The 18,037-nt window shown below is 39.1% G+C and overlaps 1 protein-coding gene across 1 annotated transcript in view; it reads left to right on the forward strand.

Moving 5' to 3' along the window:
• Positions 1 to 18,037, forward strand: part of pear1 (platelet endothelial aggregation receptor 1) — a 52,736-nt gene that overhangs the window by 6,051 nt on the left and 28,648 nt on the right. Inside the window, exon 2 of the mRNA XM_061775492.1 lies at positions 17,634 to 17,744. Coding sequence (XP_061631476.1) covers positions 17,638 to 17,744 — 107 coding nt within the window. The 5' untranslated portion in view covers positions 17,634 to 17,637. The remainder of the gene's footprint in view (positions 1 to 17,633; positions 17,745 to 18,037) is intronic.

An 18,037-nucleotide genomic window follows, 5' to 3' on the forward strand; every position in this document is an offset into this window, starting at 1 on the left:
TGATGCCTGGATGAGAGTGTTGTCTAGACCACGGTTCAAAACGTGTTTGAGGATGGTGGTCTAGTATAACAAGTCCACATTTATGGGTTTTTTGATTTTTCTTTATCCCTCCCAAGTAAAAAAAAAAAAAAAAGGTTACATACAAGTATTTCCTCTAGGAAAATAATATTTTTTTAACGAAAAATAACAATATGAAACCAGCAACAATATGAAACCAGCAACTTCCAAGTCTTCTAACATGAAAGCAACATAGCTATAGACGTTGTATGCTTAGCGTGTGGTAGCTAATTTAACTAAACAAAGAAAAAAAAATGCTTTATCCCATGTGTGTTGTTTGTGTACATTGATTAAAAAAAAGAACACTGATGAAAAGCGTTCTTTAAAAGTGTGGACTTCACCGACATGACAAACCAGCAAAAGTGCAATATTTTCCAGCGCAGTGTATAGTAGCTAGCAGCTGCCATGCAGTCACTTCACAAGTGTCGTCTTAATCCGAAGCAGATGCGCCTGGCGGTTTTCTCTTAATTGCTCGCGCAGTCGTTGAGCTGTGACTTGAAGAATCGTATACTAAAAGTTGTCGTATGGGAACCTTCGTCTTCGAGTGAAATATGGTCCCACTTCTTAACCCCCACGTGTATGTCCATAAACTATTGGCCTGACACCGGCGCGGCAGAGCAGCAAAACGCTTGGCTGACCCCAAGACTCCCAGCGAGGCAGACAGGCCGCGCTCCATTCACAACAAGCTTTCTGGAAACATTGAGTTCATCCAACACTCCAGAATTGTCTTTGATAATTCCTAAAACACCTCGGTTAGGTTGGTTGGGACTCTCAATTGTCTTGGACATTAGCAAAAATATGTGTATTGGTTAATTAAAGACACCAAGTTGTCTTTGATATTTGCAAAATATGCATACAAAATGCGTAGGTTTTGTCGAGATTCGAAATTGTCTTTGACCTTTCCAGAAACATGTAAGGCTCATTGAGATTCTAAATGATCTTGGATGTATAAAAAAAAAAAAAAAAAAAAAAAATCGACGTTCGATTTTTTGATAGGTTAAATTTCTGGTTGGTGTGAATATGAATGGGTATGAGGATTGAATGAAAATGGTTTCTTACCAGTTTTACGGTGTTCCGCCATATATTTCTTTGCTACTCGCAAATACACTTATTGACAGATTTTTATTCGCAACCTAACTTCTGTCATTTGCTTGTTTTTGTGCTAAGGCCAAAGCCCTATCTAATATAAAATAGTGCTTTGGTGGTATCTTGTTACATCTTGAGCTACAGCTATTTTATACCTTGTTTTATTTTTTTTGGGGGGGGTGTCAATTAATCACATATTTTCACAATTTGGGGCAGCTTTTGGTCCCTATCAGCGCTGCATATCAAGATCAGATGAATTGAGGCTTTGTTGTTGATTCTGTACAAAACCCAACAATCTTGCCGGTTAAGTGTTGAATGGCCGCTGTATGCTCGCTCCTGTCTAGTTCTTGTGGTGTGATTTCACACTTTAACCATACTTTGGACAACAGCCGGCTGGCTCGCCCGTCCTCCCACCCTCTGCGAGGGTCAAGTGTTAGCAAACTGCGGCGGCCTCCTGCCAAGACCAAGGTCGCATCGTGTCCTTGAGTGCGCTTTGTTATGCGAAGCGAACAGCGTCTTCTATGTGTGCGTGTGTGTGTGTGTGTGTGTGTGTGTGTGTGTGTGAGCACATCTGTGTTTATATCAACATGAAATTTGTGATGACTCAGCAGTTGTCTTGCTTCCCCACGCGTCGCACGACTTGATTGAAGTAGGGTAAAGAGGCTGTAAATGTTGCATGATGCATCCATCGCTATGCTAGTCAAACCACAGCGTAGAGGTTTGTCTTTGATGTTTACAAATACGTGTGTAATAAGGTCATTGAAGACTCCAAATGGTTTACAAAGTTTTTGTTACGTTTGCCTCATCGGCAATTGTCCTCAGGTCCTACAAAAATGCAACGTCGTGTATTTTAGCTTTATTAAGAACTCAAAATTACCTTTGATGTTTGTGAAAATGTATCTTAGGTTCATTGAAGACTAAATTTTCTTTGATGTTTGTTGAAAGACATTTCTTAAATTCTAGAATGTCTTTGATAGTTACATGGCTATGTGATGCTCACTGAAGAGTAATCTGTTTTAGATGTTTGCGAAAAGACATTCGTTAGGTTCATTATTTGAGGGAACTGTCTTTGATGTTTCCGAAAAGTCATGCTTTATAGCGAAAAATCCACGATATAAAATTCGGTATGTACGATATAAACATCTGAGATGCAGTAAAGCCGCAAAAAATGAGGCGCGATATATATGGCGAGGGACGACTGCACATGAAGTTCATTGAAGATCTGAAATTGTCTGATGATTACATAAAGATGCACGTTTGGTTCATTGAGGAGTAAATTGTCTTTGATATTTACCAAAACATGTATGTGAGGCTCATTGAAGATTCAATTATCCTTGATGTTTGTGTGTAAAGGCATGCGTTAGGTTCTTTCAAGACTTGAATTGTTTTTGATGTTTACCAATAAATCTATTTTTAATTCATTGAAGACTCGAAATTGTCTTGGCTGCTAGTTATTATTATTATTTTTTAATTAATTTTTTTTAAGACTACTGTTTACTGACTCATAATTGTCTTGGATGTTTTGCATTTTTTTTAAGCTTTACAAAAACAGATTATTTCATTGAGGAGTAAACTGTCGCCAGTGTTTCCAAAAACACTTTAAAAGTTCTTTAAAGACTTGTAATTGTCTTTTATTTTATTTTTTTACAAAAAAAAACTTTTATTAGCTTCCCTGAAGGCTAAATTTTCTTTGATATTTACAAAAACATGATTATTAGGTTTATTAAAGACTTACTTGTCTTCAGTGTTTACGACAATGTGTATGCTAGGTTTGATGATGACTCCAAATCATCTTTGATGTTCACAAAAACACTGACGGTTAATTGAAGACTAAACTGTTGGTAGTTGTGAATGTGAACTGGTATAGAAAATGCATGCAAATTATTTCTCAGTGGTCAGTTGAGAAGGTCCAGTAATTTTCCAAGCAGAAATCCAGTGGAAAATGTCGTTCATCAAGATCGCATAAACTGAAGCCAAGAAAATGAACATTGTTGGCTTTGTTGCTGAATATATACAAAAAACACCACGGCTAGTTTATCATCTTCGTGAGACGTCAGCAGAGGTCGTGTGTGTTTTCTTAAGCTCTACTCAACATTTCAAAGGCTCTTGACCCCCTCGGCCTCGCTTGTGTTTGTGTCAGTGGGAGTGTGGCTATGAATATAAATGAACAACTTGCTGTCGTGTTGCTTTTGGGTCGCCAGCCGTTGTGTTTCCCACAGCTTCTATGACTTCCAAAATAGAGCATTGGTATTGGATTTGACCGTCAATGTCAAATTCCTTGGAAAATAAGGAAATAATTCCAATTTCTCCCCCAAAAGTCAAAGTTCAGCCACGTGTGTACAATCACAATGATCATTTTGTTGGCGAAGGAATACTAGCGTAAAGTCTCAATGATAGTTTATTTTGAAAATGTAATGCGAGACACATGTAGAGTTTCCTGGCAGGCCGGCCGACACGCGGCCAAATAATAAAAACCAGGAAGAGACAACGTATGTCTGAATCAACAAGTCATCTGTGATTCATGCCGAACCAACGCCGCAAAGAGCATTCACGCGCATCAATCAAGCATCACTGGTATTAGAAAAGTCATTAGAAATGGACGGAGGGTTTTAACGTGATGCATCAATGCCAGGACATATTTCTACTGAGCGTCATGTTCCTTAATATCTTATCTTGCATCTTTAAGCTCTCTTTTTTATGGTCCCTGTACATATGAAAATACAGCAGATGTGTTGAGCAGGTATTAAATTGTCTTTGATGTTTGCAAAAAAAACATGTAGGTTGAGGTTTTGTTGACTGTCTACTGACTGTCTTATGTTAAGGCCCTATGAAAACATTAGATTCACCGAAGACTTGAAATTGTCCTTGATGTTTTATGAAATACACGTACATTAGGTTAATTGACAACTAAATTGTCTTTGATATTAACACAAATATGTACATTAGGTTCGTTGAGTCTAAATTCATTAGTATTCAGTGTTTCATTGAATGCTAATTGTCTATGATGTTTACAAAAACGTACATTAGCGTAATTGAAAACTGAAGTGTTTTTGATGTTTACAAAAATATGTACATTAGGTTTCTTGAAAGACTAAACTGTCTTCAGTGTTTACGAAAATGTGTCTGTTAGGTTCATTGAAGACTAAATTGTCTTTGATGTTTGCAAAACACGTGCGTTTGCTTTGTTGAGTCTAAATTTATTCATTTCAGTGTCTATGAAAACACGTTCGATTTGTAAAAGACTGAATTGTCTTTAATGTTTACAAAAATATGCACGTCAGGTTTGTTGAGAGTCTGAATTAATAATGAAAACACACACGTACGTTAGGTTCTCTGAAAAGAAAATGCTCTTTGATCTTTACCAAAACCCTATTAGGGTTGTTCACTTCTAAATTGTCTTTGATTTTTAGAAAAAAACAGATCGAACGTTAGGTTCATTAAAGACTCAAAAATTGTATTTGATATTTTCAAAAGACACAATACATTTGGTTAATTGAAAACTAAATTTTCATTGGTGTTTCCAAAAAACATTAAGTGTATTAGGTTAATTGAGTTCTGAATTGTCTTTGATTTTACAAAACACATATGTTGGGTTAATTGAAGACTCTAAATTATGTACTTAAAGTTCCTAGAAGACTCCAAATCGTCCTTGATAGGTGCAAAAACAAGTATTTTATGTTTGGTTAATTAAAGACTCCTAATTGTGCTTGATGTTTACAAAAATGTGAGATGAAGGATGAACATTCTGTGTGGCATTATTTACCCAAACGGCAGGAAGCATCCTGGCTTTTACACGACGGGATAACAACAAGGTCATAAATCCCAGCAGGAAACGGACACTGAGAATGTCCTACGAGCCTCAGGAAGCATCTTAAAGATGGCCGTTGTCTTTACAGATGATCCTCTTCATCTCAACCGGAGGTCACAAAATTCATGGAGGTTCTGAGTCGACCAGCCAATAAATTCTCCACAGGCTCTGTATGAAGATTTTGTTGTTGTTTAAGTTTTCTATAATGTTAAAAATTCTTGCGGACTGGAGTTTTTTTTTTTTGGTCTCACCACTGTTGTTGGTAATGCAGATGTTTTGACCGTGGTCTCAACCTCGGTCAGCTTAAAGCTAGCTAACGATAGACAAGGACTCTAAAGACTTTTTCACACAGAGATCCCGCAAAAAAAAGCCTCATCAAAGGCTCATGACGGAATGCTGCCGAGATTGTAGCCCTTTTCACACAGCTCTTTTGTGTGTGTAAAAGAAGTACCGTAGAAGAAAAAGTACAACTAATAAGCTTTATTTTTCATCTGTTGAATTCTACCCTGGTGGGGCAACGACCCAATCTGTTAAACTGAGTGAGTCGTCACGGCCCACGACGCTGGTGACAATTCTTTACCGACCGCGTCTGGTTTGACGTCGCGTATGTCGAGGGTTTTTCGCTGGTGTCGGTAATGTGGGTGTTTATACAGCTAAGCTGTGTTTTCTGGTTTTGGGTTTCCTTCTGTCAAAGTGTCTCTTCGTAGATTATGATCCACAGAGAATTACGCCACGTATAATTACAACCCAGTATGGTCGTGTCCTCTTTTAAAGTCCTCCATTTTGGGGTTTCTGCCATTTCGCTGGATTTATAAATGCTGGCGTGGGGTAGTCCAGTTCAAATCGTTGTGAATGGAGTCCGTGTATTCCCCAGCCTTTCCGTTTGTTAGTTTGTCTCTCTGACCAGCGGAGCCACAAGTCATGCCGCCTGCGGTTTGGGTCGGCCCACGTGCAGGCGCAGGCGCTTCGCACCGTTATTGCCTCCAACTGGCAAGAAGCTGGGAGTTTAATGGCCGGCCACATGTGACGGCACACATCTGCAAAATGTAAAGATTGTACAGCCGCGCGAGAGTTATTTATCTGATTTGTCATCTTCTGGTTTAATTTCCTTTTCGAGAGAGATTAATTTATGTCGCGTGCGCTCGTCAGCATAATCACGATAAGGAAATGACACTTTTTTTAAATTTTGCGTTAAAGGATATAACTGTATCATTTAGTAATTAGAACAGTTTGCACAAAAGTGCTTGTTGTTGAGTGTCGGTATTAAGTTACAAAAGCCAAAGAGGAAATTGTCCAACAAAGATTGGCATCCAAGATTTGGCTTAGAATCTTCTTTTCCTGTCTTAATACCTACTTTGAAAATTAAAAGAGGGATTTTCAATTATCCATCCATCCATTTTCTGAGCCGCTTCTCCTCACTAGGGTCGTGGGCGTGCTGGAGCCTATCCCAGCTGTCATCGGGCAGGAGGCGGGGTACACCCTGAACTGGTTGATTTTCAATTATATATTTAAAAATAACTGCATACATCTCAGCTTTAAGTATTTCACAGGTGAACAAACTTTTTGGGTTCATCAAATACTCAAATTATATTGACGTTCACCAAAACACATATGTTGGATTCATTGAATTTGTGGCGTGTGTAGTCGTCAGCATAATTAAGGTGAGGAATTTATGTTTTTTGCATTAGAGCACTAGTGTCAAACTGGTGGCCCGGGGGCCAGATCCGGCCCGCCACATCATTTTATGTGGGTCGCGAAAGCAAATCAAAATTGCTAATTGTGTTCTGGTGTAATAACATTGAGATATTTGCAAGCATTTTTTGTTACCAATCCCCCTTTGAAAAGAAATGTAAGAGTTGAAAAATATGTTCTTATCGGCTTCTGATTTCAAAACTCGTTATTCATCAATGTGTTGTGTATACTGTATGTAATTATATGAGGTAATCTTTCGTTTATATGGGTTCACAGTCGTAGTATCCGGGGGAAGTCATAACTACGATGTAAAGATGAGTTTGACACCCCTGCATTAGAGGATCAATTCGTATAATTACATAATTCAAATAGTTTGCGAAAAAAGTGCTTGTTATTGAATCTCGGTATTAAGTTATAAAGATTTTTGAGAAATTTGTCTGAGTGCAACAACTGAAAGATTGTGGCATACAAGGTTTTGGTTGAGAACTTCACTTTGCCATCTTAAAATGTACTTTTAATGATTAAAATAGGAATATTCATTTTAATTAAAAACAAAACAAACAACTTTACATCTTAGATTTAAAGATTTAGGGGGTAACCAGTGGCCCTGGATTTCACTCGATACGCTCCGGCTGCGGAATATAAAGCTCAGTGAATAAGCAGCAGAAAAAGCTTTATACGTGCTTTTGTTGATGCTGAGTCCCAGTGCAGCCCTCAGGATGGTTTTTGACTGACTTGGTGTAAACGTCCTCTCTATGAGTTCTATTTTCATCAGTGGTGGTAGTAGCAGGGCCTGCGCTCTGTGGTTTTTCCAAGACCAGATCCTGTTTTGAGAAACTTTGCCATGGGTAGTGTAAATTGTACTACCCATTGGAGCACTGATTTTTACCCCAGCTATGTCTGTGTGGCTCCGCCCACCGTAGCAAATCACGAAACTATAGGTTGCTGAATATCTCTATCGACAAAAATAAATCACCCCAGATCAGTCTAGCCGTCCCGGAGTAAGCTAGCAACCAATGTTAGCAAACTTAACCTTCAAAATTGGTAGCGGTACGATGATATGTACATTTTGAAACCCTTTGCAAGCTTACTCTGAGGAGTTGCGCTGCAGTGCCAAGACAATTCTTCGTACGTTCTTCACAGTAACTTTGTGTAATTCCGGCAGACAGCCTCAACCGGAAGGTCAGACGGCCAATGTACACCGTACGCCGAAGCGCTGAGTTTATAGACTCCATTTAGTGCAATCCTTTGTATTGAAGAGGAGCTACTTACTGCGCAAGTACGACTTTTAACGAGTCTAAGGGATTTTTGCGATGAACGAAACAACTTTTCTCATAATGAACTATAGAGTAATTATCCCTTTCATCTTATAATACATATACAGACATTTAAAAATATTTTCATTTTACCATTTAATTTTTGCTCCATTTTTTTTTCATCTTCTTGGTGAGCAGTAGGGCGCCCTCTGTTGGCCATGACACCACTGGTATTAGGTTAACTGAAGACTTGGTTATCTTCAAAGTTGTCTATGTTAAGTTCATTAAAGACTATCATTGTTAATGTTTACAAAAACATGTAGGTTACCTCGCTGCTGTACTGGGAATCAAAAACAAAACACACCCACTTTTCAAATAGTTCATCTGCCGCATTTATTGACTTCCTGTGTGCTTTTCGTGATATTTTAGTCTTTCTTTCACGCTCAGTGCACTCTGCTGAACTCTTCTTTTTGTTGACATCCTCACACGGGCCACAACATAAGAGTTACCATGGCAACGTTATCGTTCCGACGCTGTTATCCACAAGCTCTGTTCTCTATCACGGTGGCGGGAAAGAGGAGGCACTGACCTCATACTTGTAAAAATCAGTTTGGGAAAGGGCGGGAAAAAATCTTATAAGGACCAATCGGGAGATGAGAAGAAACCTCTGTGAGTTTGTAAGCGATTAGCGTAGATGTGGAACAGATGAGACTTATCGCTTAAATGAATTTCTGGTCTGAAAATGAAGCCTTGAAGCTAGGTGACCACATGTTAGCATTACTAGCCAAACATTGGTAAATGATGTCATCTCATAAAAAAAAAAAAAAAAAAAACTTTAAAACAATTATTAAAAGTCTAGAATGAAACCCATTTTACCAAAAATTGTATCATTCAATCTAGTAAATAAGGAATTAAAAATGCAGTTTTCATGGGTTTAAATTGGCCAAAGGTGGCCAAGATGGAGCCAAAAGTTAATTTGATGTTAACAATATATTATTGATACAGTATATTTAAAGCGTTGATGTTGGAAATGACAAAATACTCACCCTTGGGAAACTTTCAATGCATTTTCATGAACTAAAATGGTTTAAAAAAGGAACAGAGGTGGACACTAATAGCCAGCATAGAGTCCAGAAGGGATTTTCAAGGAAGGTCACACAAAGTTTATTGTAGTTGACCGGTTGCCGTGAAATGAATTTCACTCCCCTCCAAAAGTATTGGAACACACTTACATTTGCTTATTTGTCACTGATTGACAACTCTCTTGTTTTTATGTTGGTTACACCTCTGCGTCTTCAAGAACAATCACAACTCCATGTGGTCTTTTGTGCTCATTAAACCTCCAAGTTGGCAATTTCTTAGGGATTTTGTTATCTTGGTTGATAAAAAATAACTAAGTCACACTCAACTGTGAAAACCTGACAATGAATGAAGTAGATGAGCCAGGAAGTGGGAAGTCACACGCCGTTTCCTGTTTTTCCCGAAGTATTCCAGTCAGCCCGAATAGTTGACCCGATTTCATTCGTTGTTTTTATTGTTCCATTAAAGCTCAGCTAATTCAAAAGCTTCAGGCCCGACTAACAGGGTGCATTGGGCATCTGACCATGTACTTAACATTCTGGCTGTTGAAACTCCAAAACTCCTGCAGCAAAGGAAACTTGTTGCTTGGCAGTGTTTATTGGTGCCCTGAGACTAATTCCCTTGTCCGAAGACTGAGAACTTTGTAGTACTCAATTACGGAGATAAAGCAATAAAACTGTTTTTGACCAGTTCAGTTTTCCTGATTTGTTGGGGCCTGGCTAAAACTTGAGTCTTGTAACAACTTTAGCACCTTCATTCGCATTAGCTGCTATCCGGCACAATTGCGACATGCAATTAGATCGCTATCTAGCTATGCCTACACCCCAAAAATGCATCTTTCCTTTGGATAGTCCAATGCCGTGGTCGCTTTAGAGTGCCTCATTGTCAGCCTGTGAGTGCACGCACGTCACGCAGACAAAGAGGGGGTACATTTTTTGTCCCAAAAGTCCAACTTGACAGCCATGTGGTTTCAGCGCATTCAGCAGACACACCCACAGCATTTTAGAGTGGACAGAACGGCTCACATTTTTTACGAATTTTAAGCCTCCTTTTAGATACTCAATGATTTTTTTAATCATTGAAATTTGGCAGGGTCGGATGCAGCAAATGGTTGGATGGATACAGGATACAGAAAATGGTTGGATGTTAACTACACTACTCTGTGGTGTGTCAAATTTATAAGACATTTATTTTTGCTTTTCAGGGGAGAAGGCCATATGGCCACAATATTATGTCACATTTATTTTTAATATTTTACATTAAACGATGCAGGAAAGTATTGTTTCAGTGAATACAGGAAAATAAAATCTACTTTGTGTTGCTGCAAAAGAAAACAAAATATGCCCCCCAAAACAAAAAGCAGTGACATGAAAAAAAGGTGGACAAATCGTAGCTGTATGAAAGGGGCTTTAAAATGGGTAAATCAATTATATTTTTACTACTACTACTACTATATATATATATATATATATATATATTTTTTTTTTTTTCATCCTTTTTGATTTATTTTTTTTGTGGCATCACTTGTGCGTTCTTCTGGATCTGGTGGGGGAGCGACCCATGCCGTTAGTTCGGAGTCGTCACTGCTGTAGAAACTTGTGCCTTAGGTGCCATCTTTCTGTCTCTGGATCATCTTTTGTCCCAGAAAGCACATCCAGAACCGTCCAGCTTTTTTCCGCTTACCATCATTTTCCAGCGCGGGGGTTCGGCTCCAGCGGCGCGAGGCCTTTTCGGGCTCTTTACCGTAAACACGCCTTGATCTGTGGGTGTGTTTATTCCGCACTCACATTTCAGGGTGCGGCGCGATGATTGTTTCTCCACCCTAAGGGTGTTGCTAAGGGTCTCAGAAGCCCCCTCACCCAACATGTGCCAGTCCCACTGCGGTCTCAATGGGGCCCTTGGATCCAGATGAGAAGGATTATGGCTTTTCAGTAACTCTGCCTTTTAATGGGTGGGAGGGGTGGGGGTGGTGGGCTGCGGTGGTGGATGTGTCACATGGAAGGTGCTCCGCTCCAGGGAGTTGTTATTCCAACAGCAACATTGAGTCACAATAGGGAACGTTGTGCGGATTTTTAGGTATTTTCTCATGCATATTTTATCATTGATTAGTCACTTTGAGGCTTATGCATTTCGGCAGAAAACATATGGACATGCTTACTGCTGCTGTAGAATATTATGCTCATACAGTAATCCCTGCATTGTCACAGTTCGCTATTCACGAATTTGCCTATTTGCGAATTTTTTTGTCAAACCCGTCCTGACCTATTCGCAATTTTTTGTTCTTTCTGAAACACATTAAGATGCCACAAGATGACACCCAAAGACACCTAAATAGAAAAGTATACCGAAATTAGTGTCAAGGACATATGTTGAAGTGGTACATCTTGACTGAGAGAAAAGAGACATGTCGGGGAAGTGCTCAGTTTAGCCTTGGTTGTAAGTGGAAGTTTCGTGTGCATGTACACTAGCACTTCAACCAATCAATCAATCAATCAATCAGAACTTTATTTATAAATACTATACATAATAAACCAAACAAGAGGAAGACAATGGAAAAAATGCTATACGTATATACAGTGTGCGCACAGGCACGCATACACACATGCACACACGCTATCGCATTTGTATGTAAACACATGCTTACATAAATCTTTTTAGAGCGAAAACGAAAATAAAATCAGGTGAAAAGTTAACAATAGTAAAAGGACAAGAATATGAGTTTAAGATCAATAATTATGCTAGAACAGTTAAAATAAATGGGAAAAAAATGTTTAAATAAAAGGATAGACTCAACTAAAACCTAAAAGTTTATTTAAACGCTGTAAGGCTAAAAGATATGTCTTAAGTTTACTTTTAAAAGTGCAGATATCCACTCGCGGGGCATTTGTTTCGAAATTAAGTCATTTAAAAGCCATTTAATTTTAAGGATAATTTTGGGGATCACGGTTTGTGGTATATTTACCGTTTAAACTATTAATACAGTCAATTGTAACCATTTTTAGGGGCGGCGTCAATTACATTTTATTTTCCGTTATTGCTGGCAGGGCTCGGTCCCTATCCACTGCAAATAAAGACCATCTGATGCTACTTTGGAAACCGGAAAATTTGCAGGTCAACTGCAACACCTCCATCCGGCAATCCAATATTCTGTCTTGAAGGGAATTATTGTCAATCAGATGGCATTAGTGGTGCTTTGTGATATGATTGACTTATGTGACAGTATGACATAAAAACTCTTAAGGGCTTTGATTGACTGCGTCTTGCACCTGCAACACAGTTCATCCCCTGCGGGGTACACCCTGAACTGGTTGCCAGCCAATCGCAGGGCACATACAAACAAACAACCATTCGCACTCACAGTCACTATGGGCGATTTAGAATCTCCAATTAATGCATGTTTTTGGGATGTGGGAGGAAACCCACGTAGGCACGGGGAGAACATGCAAACTCCACATAGGCGGGGACGGGTATTGAACCCAGCTCCTCAGAACTGTGAGGCTGACGCTCTAACCAGTCGGCCACCGTGCCGCCGCTTTCACCGACTCCTCCAATGAAATTCGGACAAATGAGCCCTAATCAGAATCTGGTGTTCTAGAAACATGGGCTGTGATAAATTGCCAAGGATGGCTCTGCTCTTGGATGTGGGCAGAGCCTTTGATGATTCATCACGAAATTGAAATAAATCAGCTCCAAATGGTAAGAACTTATTTCGTAATGGTATACTTGCACATTTTCATCGAACAAGAATTGAAAAAATCTCAAAGTCCAATGCCCTAAAATGAACAATAAGGTCCCGTTTGGTTAGAATAAGTGATTTTTTAAAATTTATATTTATTTTATTTTTTTAAATATTTGCCTGATTCCAAAGATCGTACTTTAACTGACTCTGCCTCGGAAATTCATACAAATGAGCCCAATTCAGAATCAGGAGTACTAGATAGGTGAGCAAAGAAAAATTCTGAGGATTTTAGGACGTGGGCAAAGCCTTTAATGATGGGCCATGCAATGCGAAATGGAAATAAGAATCCGAATTTATTGCGGAAAGGTATACTTGCACATATTCGTCGATCTACACGTAATTTGTGAGGATTGACTATCAAGTCAGTACGCACCAAGTTGTCTGAAGGACCCATGCCCTGAAATTAACAGGAAGTCATAGTTGCAGCCACTGCTTTTTAATTATTTCTATTTTTGTTTCCATCTCGTTTCTAGAGCGATGTCACTTTGCGTTTGCAGCTGCATCACATTTAAAAACAGGAGAATTAAAAGCGTCAGCGCTGCTCCAAACAAAAGACTCTTTTCACGACTGCGTGACCGATTACTTTTAACTTGACGGCTACACATTAATTCGCTGACTTGATTTAGTGGTCGGGTTTGCTGTGTGGGTTGCAGCCAACACGTCCATTAGAGCAAATAATTCAAGTGAAATTCTCATTTGACTGCTCGCTTCCTTTGACTGCAGTCCATCCTACTAGTAAACATTTGTTGCTCTCAACAAGAATGGAACGCATAGCTGTCAGTGCTGATGGAAGCGAACATTGCAGCTACAAGTGTCTTTAGAGACTAACATAAAACCAGCACGTTTATATTTGGCCTTTGTTGTTGCTTCACTCCCCCATTCACATCTGCAAAGAGCTTTGCCTTGCTTGCAAACGGTTCTTACGATGTGTGTGTGTATCTGGTGAATTGGCAAAAATACGCTCGGATATAAAAAAATAAAAAATTATCTTCTGTGAACTCATCTGAGGTGTTTGTAATGACTGTGTTGTGTTTTGTCAAAGCTTGAAATAGCAATCGTGGCCCGTGGGAGGGCATGTAGTGAATGTGTCTGATGTTCATTATACATCATTATGAAGAAGATCAACTCCATATTTTCATCCTTCTGCGGTTTGTGTCACATTAAGTGTGTCCATATTTTAAACAGGGGTAGTAGACATAATTAATGGAGCTAAATTGATATTTAAGGGGACTTAATGGTGATCCCTGAGGGACGCCGTTGGGCCATATCCTGCATTCTGATTCTGAGCAGCCAAACGTAAAATGTTGTTATCATACTGCTATAATCATAATATTGGCCGACGCTATATTTGATCGATGTAAATAAGCCCGGAATTGACATCACAATGTCTTTTTGAAGGAAAGAACTTCTGGATGATTCTAAATACTTCTTACTTAAGTTAAATCTGTCTTAATTTAATTTAAAAGCATTCCTTTTTTTCCCGCCAAAAACATTTATTGAATTTATTATTTATTAGGTTCCAGTTCCAGTTTCTGGTTTTTGGAAATAGACTTTAAACATTTGCCAGGCTGACATTTTACCACACTAGAATATGTGACCACTTTTACACTGGCTACCGCCCCGGGTAGAAATTGACATGCAAATTTCCCATGTATTATCAGAGGCGGAATACAGCAGTGTGTGAACACCCTGAGGCTCACTCTTGCCACCCCTTTGTGTTAAAAGCTGTTGTTTCCATACATCTAATTATCTGAATATGTGAGGCCACTACAGCTATTTAAATTTGTATCAATGGCGTGACAGAAGTGGAACATCGTGAGTGACTAAAGAGAGTGTGAAACACCCGAGACTCACTGCTCACATCCCTTTTGTGCTGAAGGCAATTGCAAATTGCAAAACAGTTTTGTGAACTCCGTCAGCAAGTTTTATACGAATGAACGTCGACGGTAGAGTTGGCGTACTCTACCATTGCACCTCTGATGTGCGGTGTGAAAAGCGCTTGTGTTAGAGCTTGTTAGCCGCTAGCCTGAAAAATGATTGGAAAAACGGTCGCCACTCATCGCCAGCCAAAAGAAAAAGATTATTTTCCAAGAAAAAACAAGGTCGGCTGCTCCAAGAGCTTGCTTTCTTCCACATGATGACAACACCACCTGGAGCTCAGCTTGTCTACCTGCAACCACCACAACCCCCCGAAATCCTCCAAAACTCCAAAACAACAAGTCGTTCAAGCTGTCTTTGTCAGCATTCAAGAATCTCCTTTGCGGTTTGGAGCCTTTCTATAATGAAGCGCAATTAGGAAGAGAAGCTAATGAAAAATATGAACCCACCGAGTTGATGACTCCCCCTTAATAGGAGCCATATGCCTCCCCTCATAAAAGTCTCTTTTTGTTGTCACAGAGTGAATTAGCTGCTCGGCAAGCGCGGGATTCTGCAAGCCGCAGTACCCGTGAATCTCTAGCGCGTAAATTAAAGAGTTAAACGAGGCGCTGAGTGGTCACCGAATTATTTGCGGTTCACAACTATATCAAATAGACAACATTGTGTTATGCTCTTTCAAGACATATTTAACTAAACAATGGTGGCAAATCACAACAAGAGAGGCTGCAAGTACACAATGGTGAGTGCCAAATGAGATGAGATGAGATGATACAGGATGAGATGTGTGAACAAGAATACAGCGACCCCCGTTTATGTCATGGTTCACCGTTCGATTCCCCACAGGCATGGGCCAGTTACCGGTTTCAAGGTATACCGCAGTTTTAAAAAAAGTCACTGTTTCAAAACTGCTAACATTTTACATCAGCAGCAAGAGCTGTTTTTCTTTATGGAAAGTATTATGGAAAGTAAAAGAAAAAAAAAGTTGCCCCCAATAGCTGTTTGGCTGATTGACACGAAACTGGGTGGACATTTCAATCGGAACAGAACACATTAAAAGGTCATAAGGACCCATGCACAAGCTTGAACAAGAAGTCTGCCATTTTGGTTTAAAGCAGCCATTTCACACTTTCAACACCCTTTGGAAAGTTAGAAAAAAAATCAGCCCTTGACACCAGTTTGAAAGTCTGCATGGTTGACATGTCTATCATAATAGGGCGCATGAAGAATTCTGATGGATGGACCCATGCCTGAAATTGAACTGGAAGTCAGGCATTTTAGAAGCTATTTCATATTCAAAATGTTCTGGCTCTGTAGAGGTACTAAAAAAACTAAGCCCGACACTGGTTATACTGATTGACTGATTGTCTATCATAACAGAACACATGAAAATGTCTCAAGGGCCCATGCTCACCTCGAAACAGGAAGTCTGCCATTTTGGTTTGAAGCTGACATTTGGGGTGGCTTTGACAAAATGGCCGAGGCTAAATTGAGACTGAATAGAAACCACTTTAATGTATTGTTGTTATCATTTGGACGTGATGTCACAGTCCCGACATATCACCAATCTGGGAACGCAGATATGTTGTCAACACATCGTCGCTCAGAGGTGACGTTACATTCCCACACTGTTTTTACCAGAAGTCATACTGCTCCACTTGAGTTCATTTTCTGTGGTGAGAAAGAAAAAAGGTGGGGTGGGGGTGGTGGAAAAAAAGTCTCCCTCTCGCTCCCTGAGAGCCTAACAGGGTCCCTGTGCCGCTTTGACTCTCTCGGGTTGACGGCGCATGATGAGATCCAGATGCTGCTGGAGCGAGTACGGGGACAACGAGAGCGCAGAGAGCGAGGAGAGCGAGGAGATGAGCTTCTGATGGATTGAGGTCAGGATCAAGTTGGGAGTCGCATTTCCTTACCTCGCCTCCCTCTTCCTCTTGGACTCGTCTTCATCTGCTGCGTCAGATCATCCACTGGCGTTTTGCATGGCGGATTTGGTGGCCAATCGTTCACAAAAAATAAAATAAAATAAAAACATTGGGTGAATCAGACAGGTTGCGTTAACCCATTGTAAAGTTGATAATATATATATATATATATATATAAATACTTCAAAGAAAATTTGGGAAAAAGCTTCTTCCGCTGGACTTGATTGTTGCCCTTTTTTTCTTTGTATCATATGTATTTTGTTATTAGTTTGTAAAAATACATGTAATATTAACCATGTTGTTATACTGTGGGTCAAATTGAGACACGTTAAACATTCAAAATAAATTTGAAAAAAAAAATTTAAATTGGGGAGAGATTTAAAATTTAAAAAATGAAAGAAAAAAACAGTTTTTTAAATAAAAAATTAAATTAGGATCAAATGTGTTTTACTGACCTAATGTTTTTTTTATTCTTTATTTTTATTTTTTATTTGCAAACACTCATACTGTATATAAACCCTCCTGATATGTTATTTGACCAATTTGAAGTAAAAAAAAAGAGAGAATAAAGAAAACTTGAGAAAAAAGTATTTAAAGAAATGTAGCCCAATTTTGTTATTTTCTTGTTGTATTATATTATTTAAAAAATGGTTTGTAGTTTGCAAGCACTCATACATGATACAGTATCTTAACACTCCTGTTATGTTGGGGGTCAAATACAGTGGACCCCTGCATATTTGCGGATTTCTTTTAAAAAAAACTTTTTTTTTCATTTCTTTTATCTTTTAGGGAGGAACCAACCCAGAAAATGCAAATTTATACTTTATCCCCACTTATCCAAGATTTTTTGGGTTAATAAGATTTTTTTCTTTTTCAATTAAATTATGATAGGGGTCCATTATCCGCAGATTTTTGCTATTATAACAGGGATGATTAAAATGGGATGAAACTTCTGTTGGTCTCCTTCTAGTTCTTTCCTTCATTTTATTTATTCATTTATTTATTTATTTGCAGGTCCAACTGACCAAGTTTAAAGTCATGAAAAATCTAGAACAAAAATACTTTGTACATGCATTTTTGAACTGGGTAATGTTTGCTTTTCTCCCTGACACGTGCAGGACCATGCGGCCCACGCACTACGTGGACGTCCTTCTTCTTCTCTGCTTCCTGCTCAGCCTGGCCTACTCTCTCAACCCGCGAGACCCCAATGTGTGCAGCCTGTGGGAGAGGTGAGGCCCGCACGGCTAAAACAAACCAATGCACCACTGTCGCTACTGCTGCTGTCATAACATAAATTATAGAACATACTTTCTCATACACTGTGTGATATGACGGAGAGGATGGAGGAGCACAGGTCAGCACTTGTTGGAATGTTATATCACTTTCTCAGACATTTAAGCTCCTTGTTTGGTGAATTCCAAGCCTAGATCTCAAGATACAGTACAGTGAACCCCTTTTTATCGCTGGTGAAATGTTTTTCAATATGGATAGACCATATTTAAAAAAATATATATATTTTAGT

The sequence above is a fragment of the Phyllopteryx taeniolatus genome, chromosome 6 (assembly GCF_024500385.1).
Source record: "Phyllopteryx taeniolatus isolate TA_2022b chromosome 6, UOR_Ptae_1.2, whole genome shotgun sequence".
NCBI lineage: Eukaryota > Metazoa > Chordata > Actinopteri > Syngnathiformes > Syngnathidae > Phyllopteryx > Phyllopteryx taeniolatus.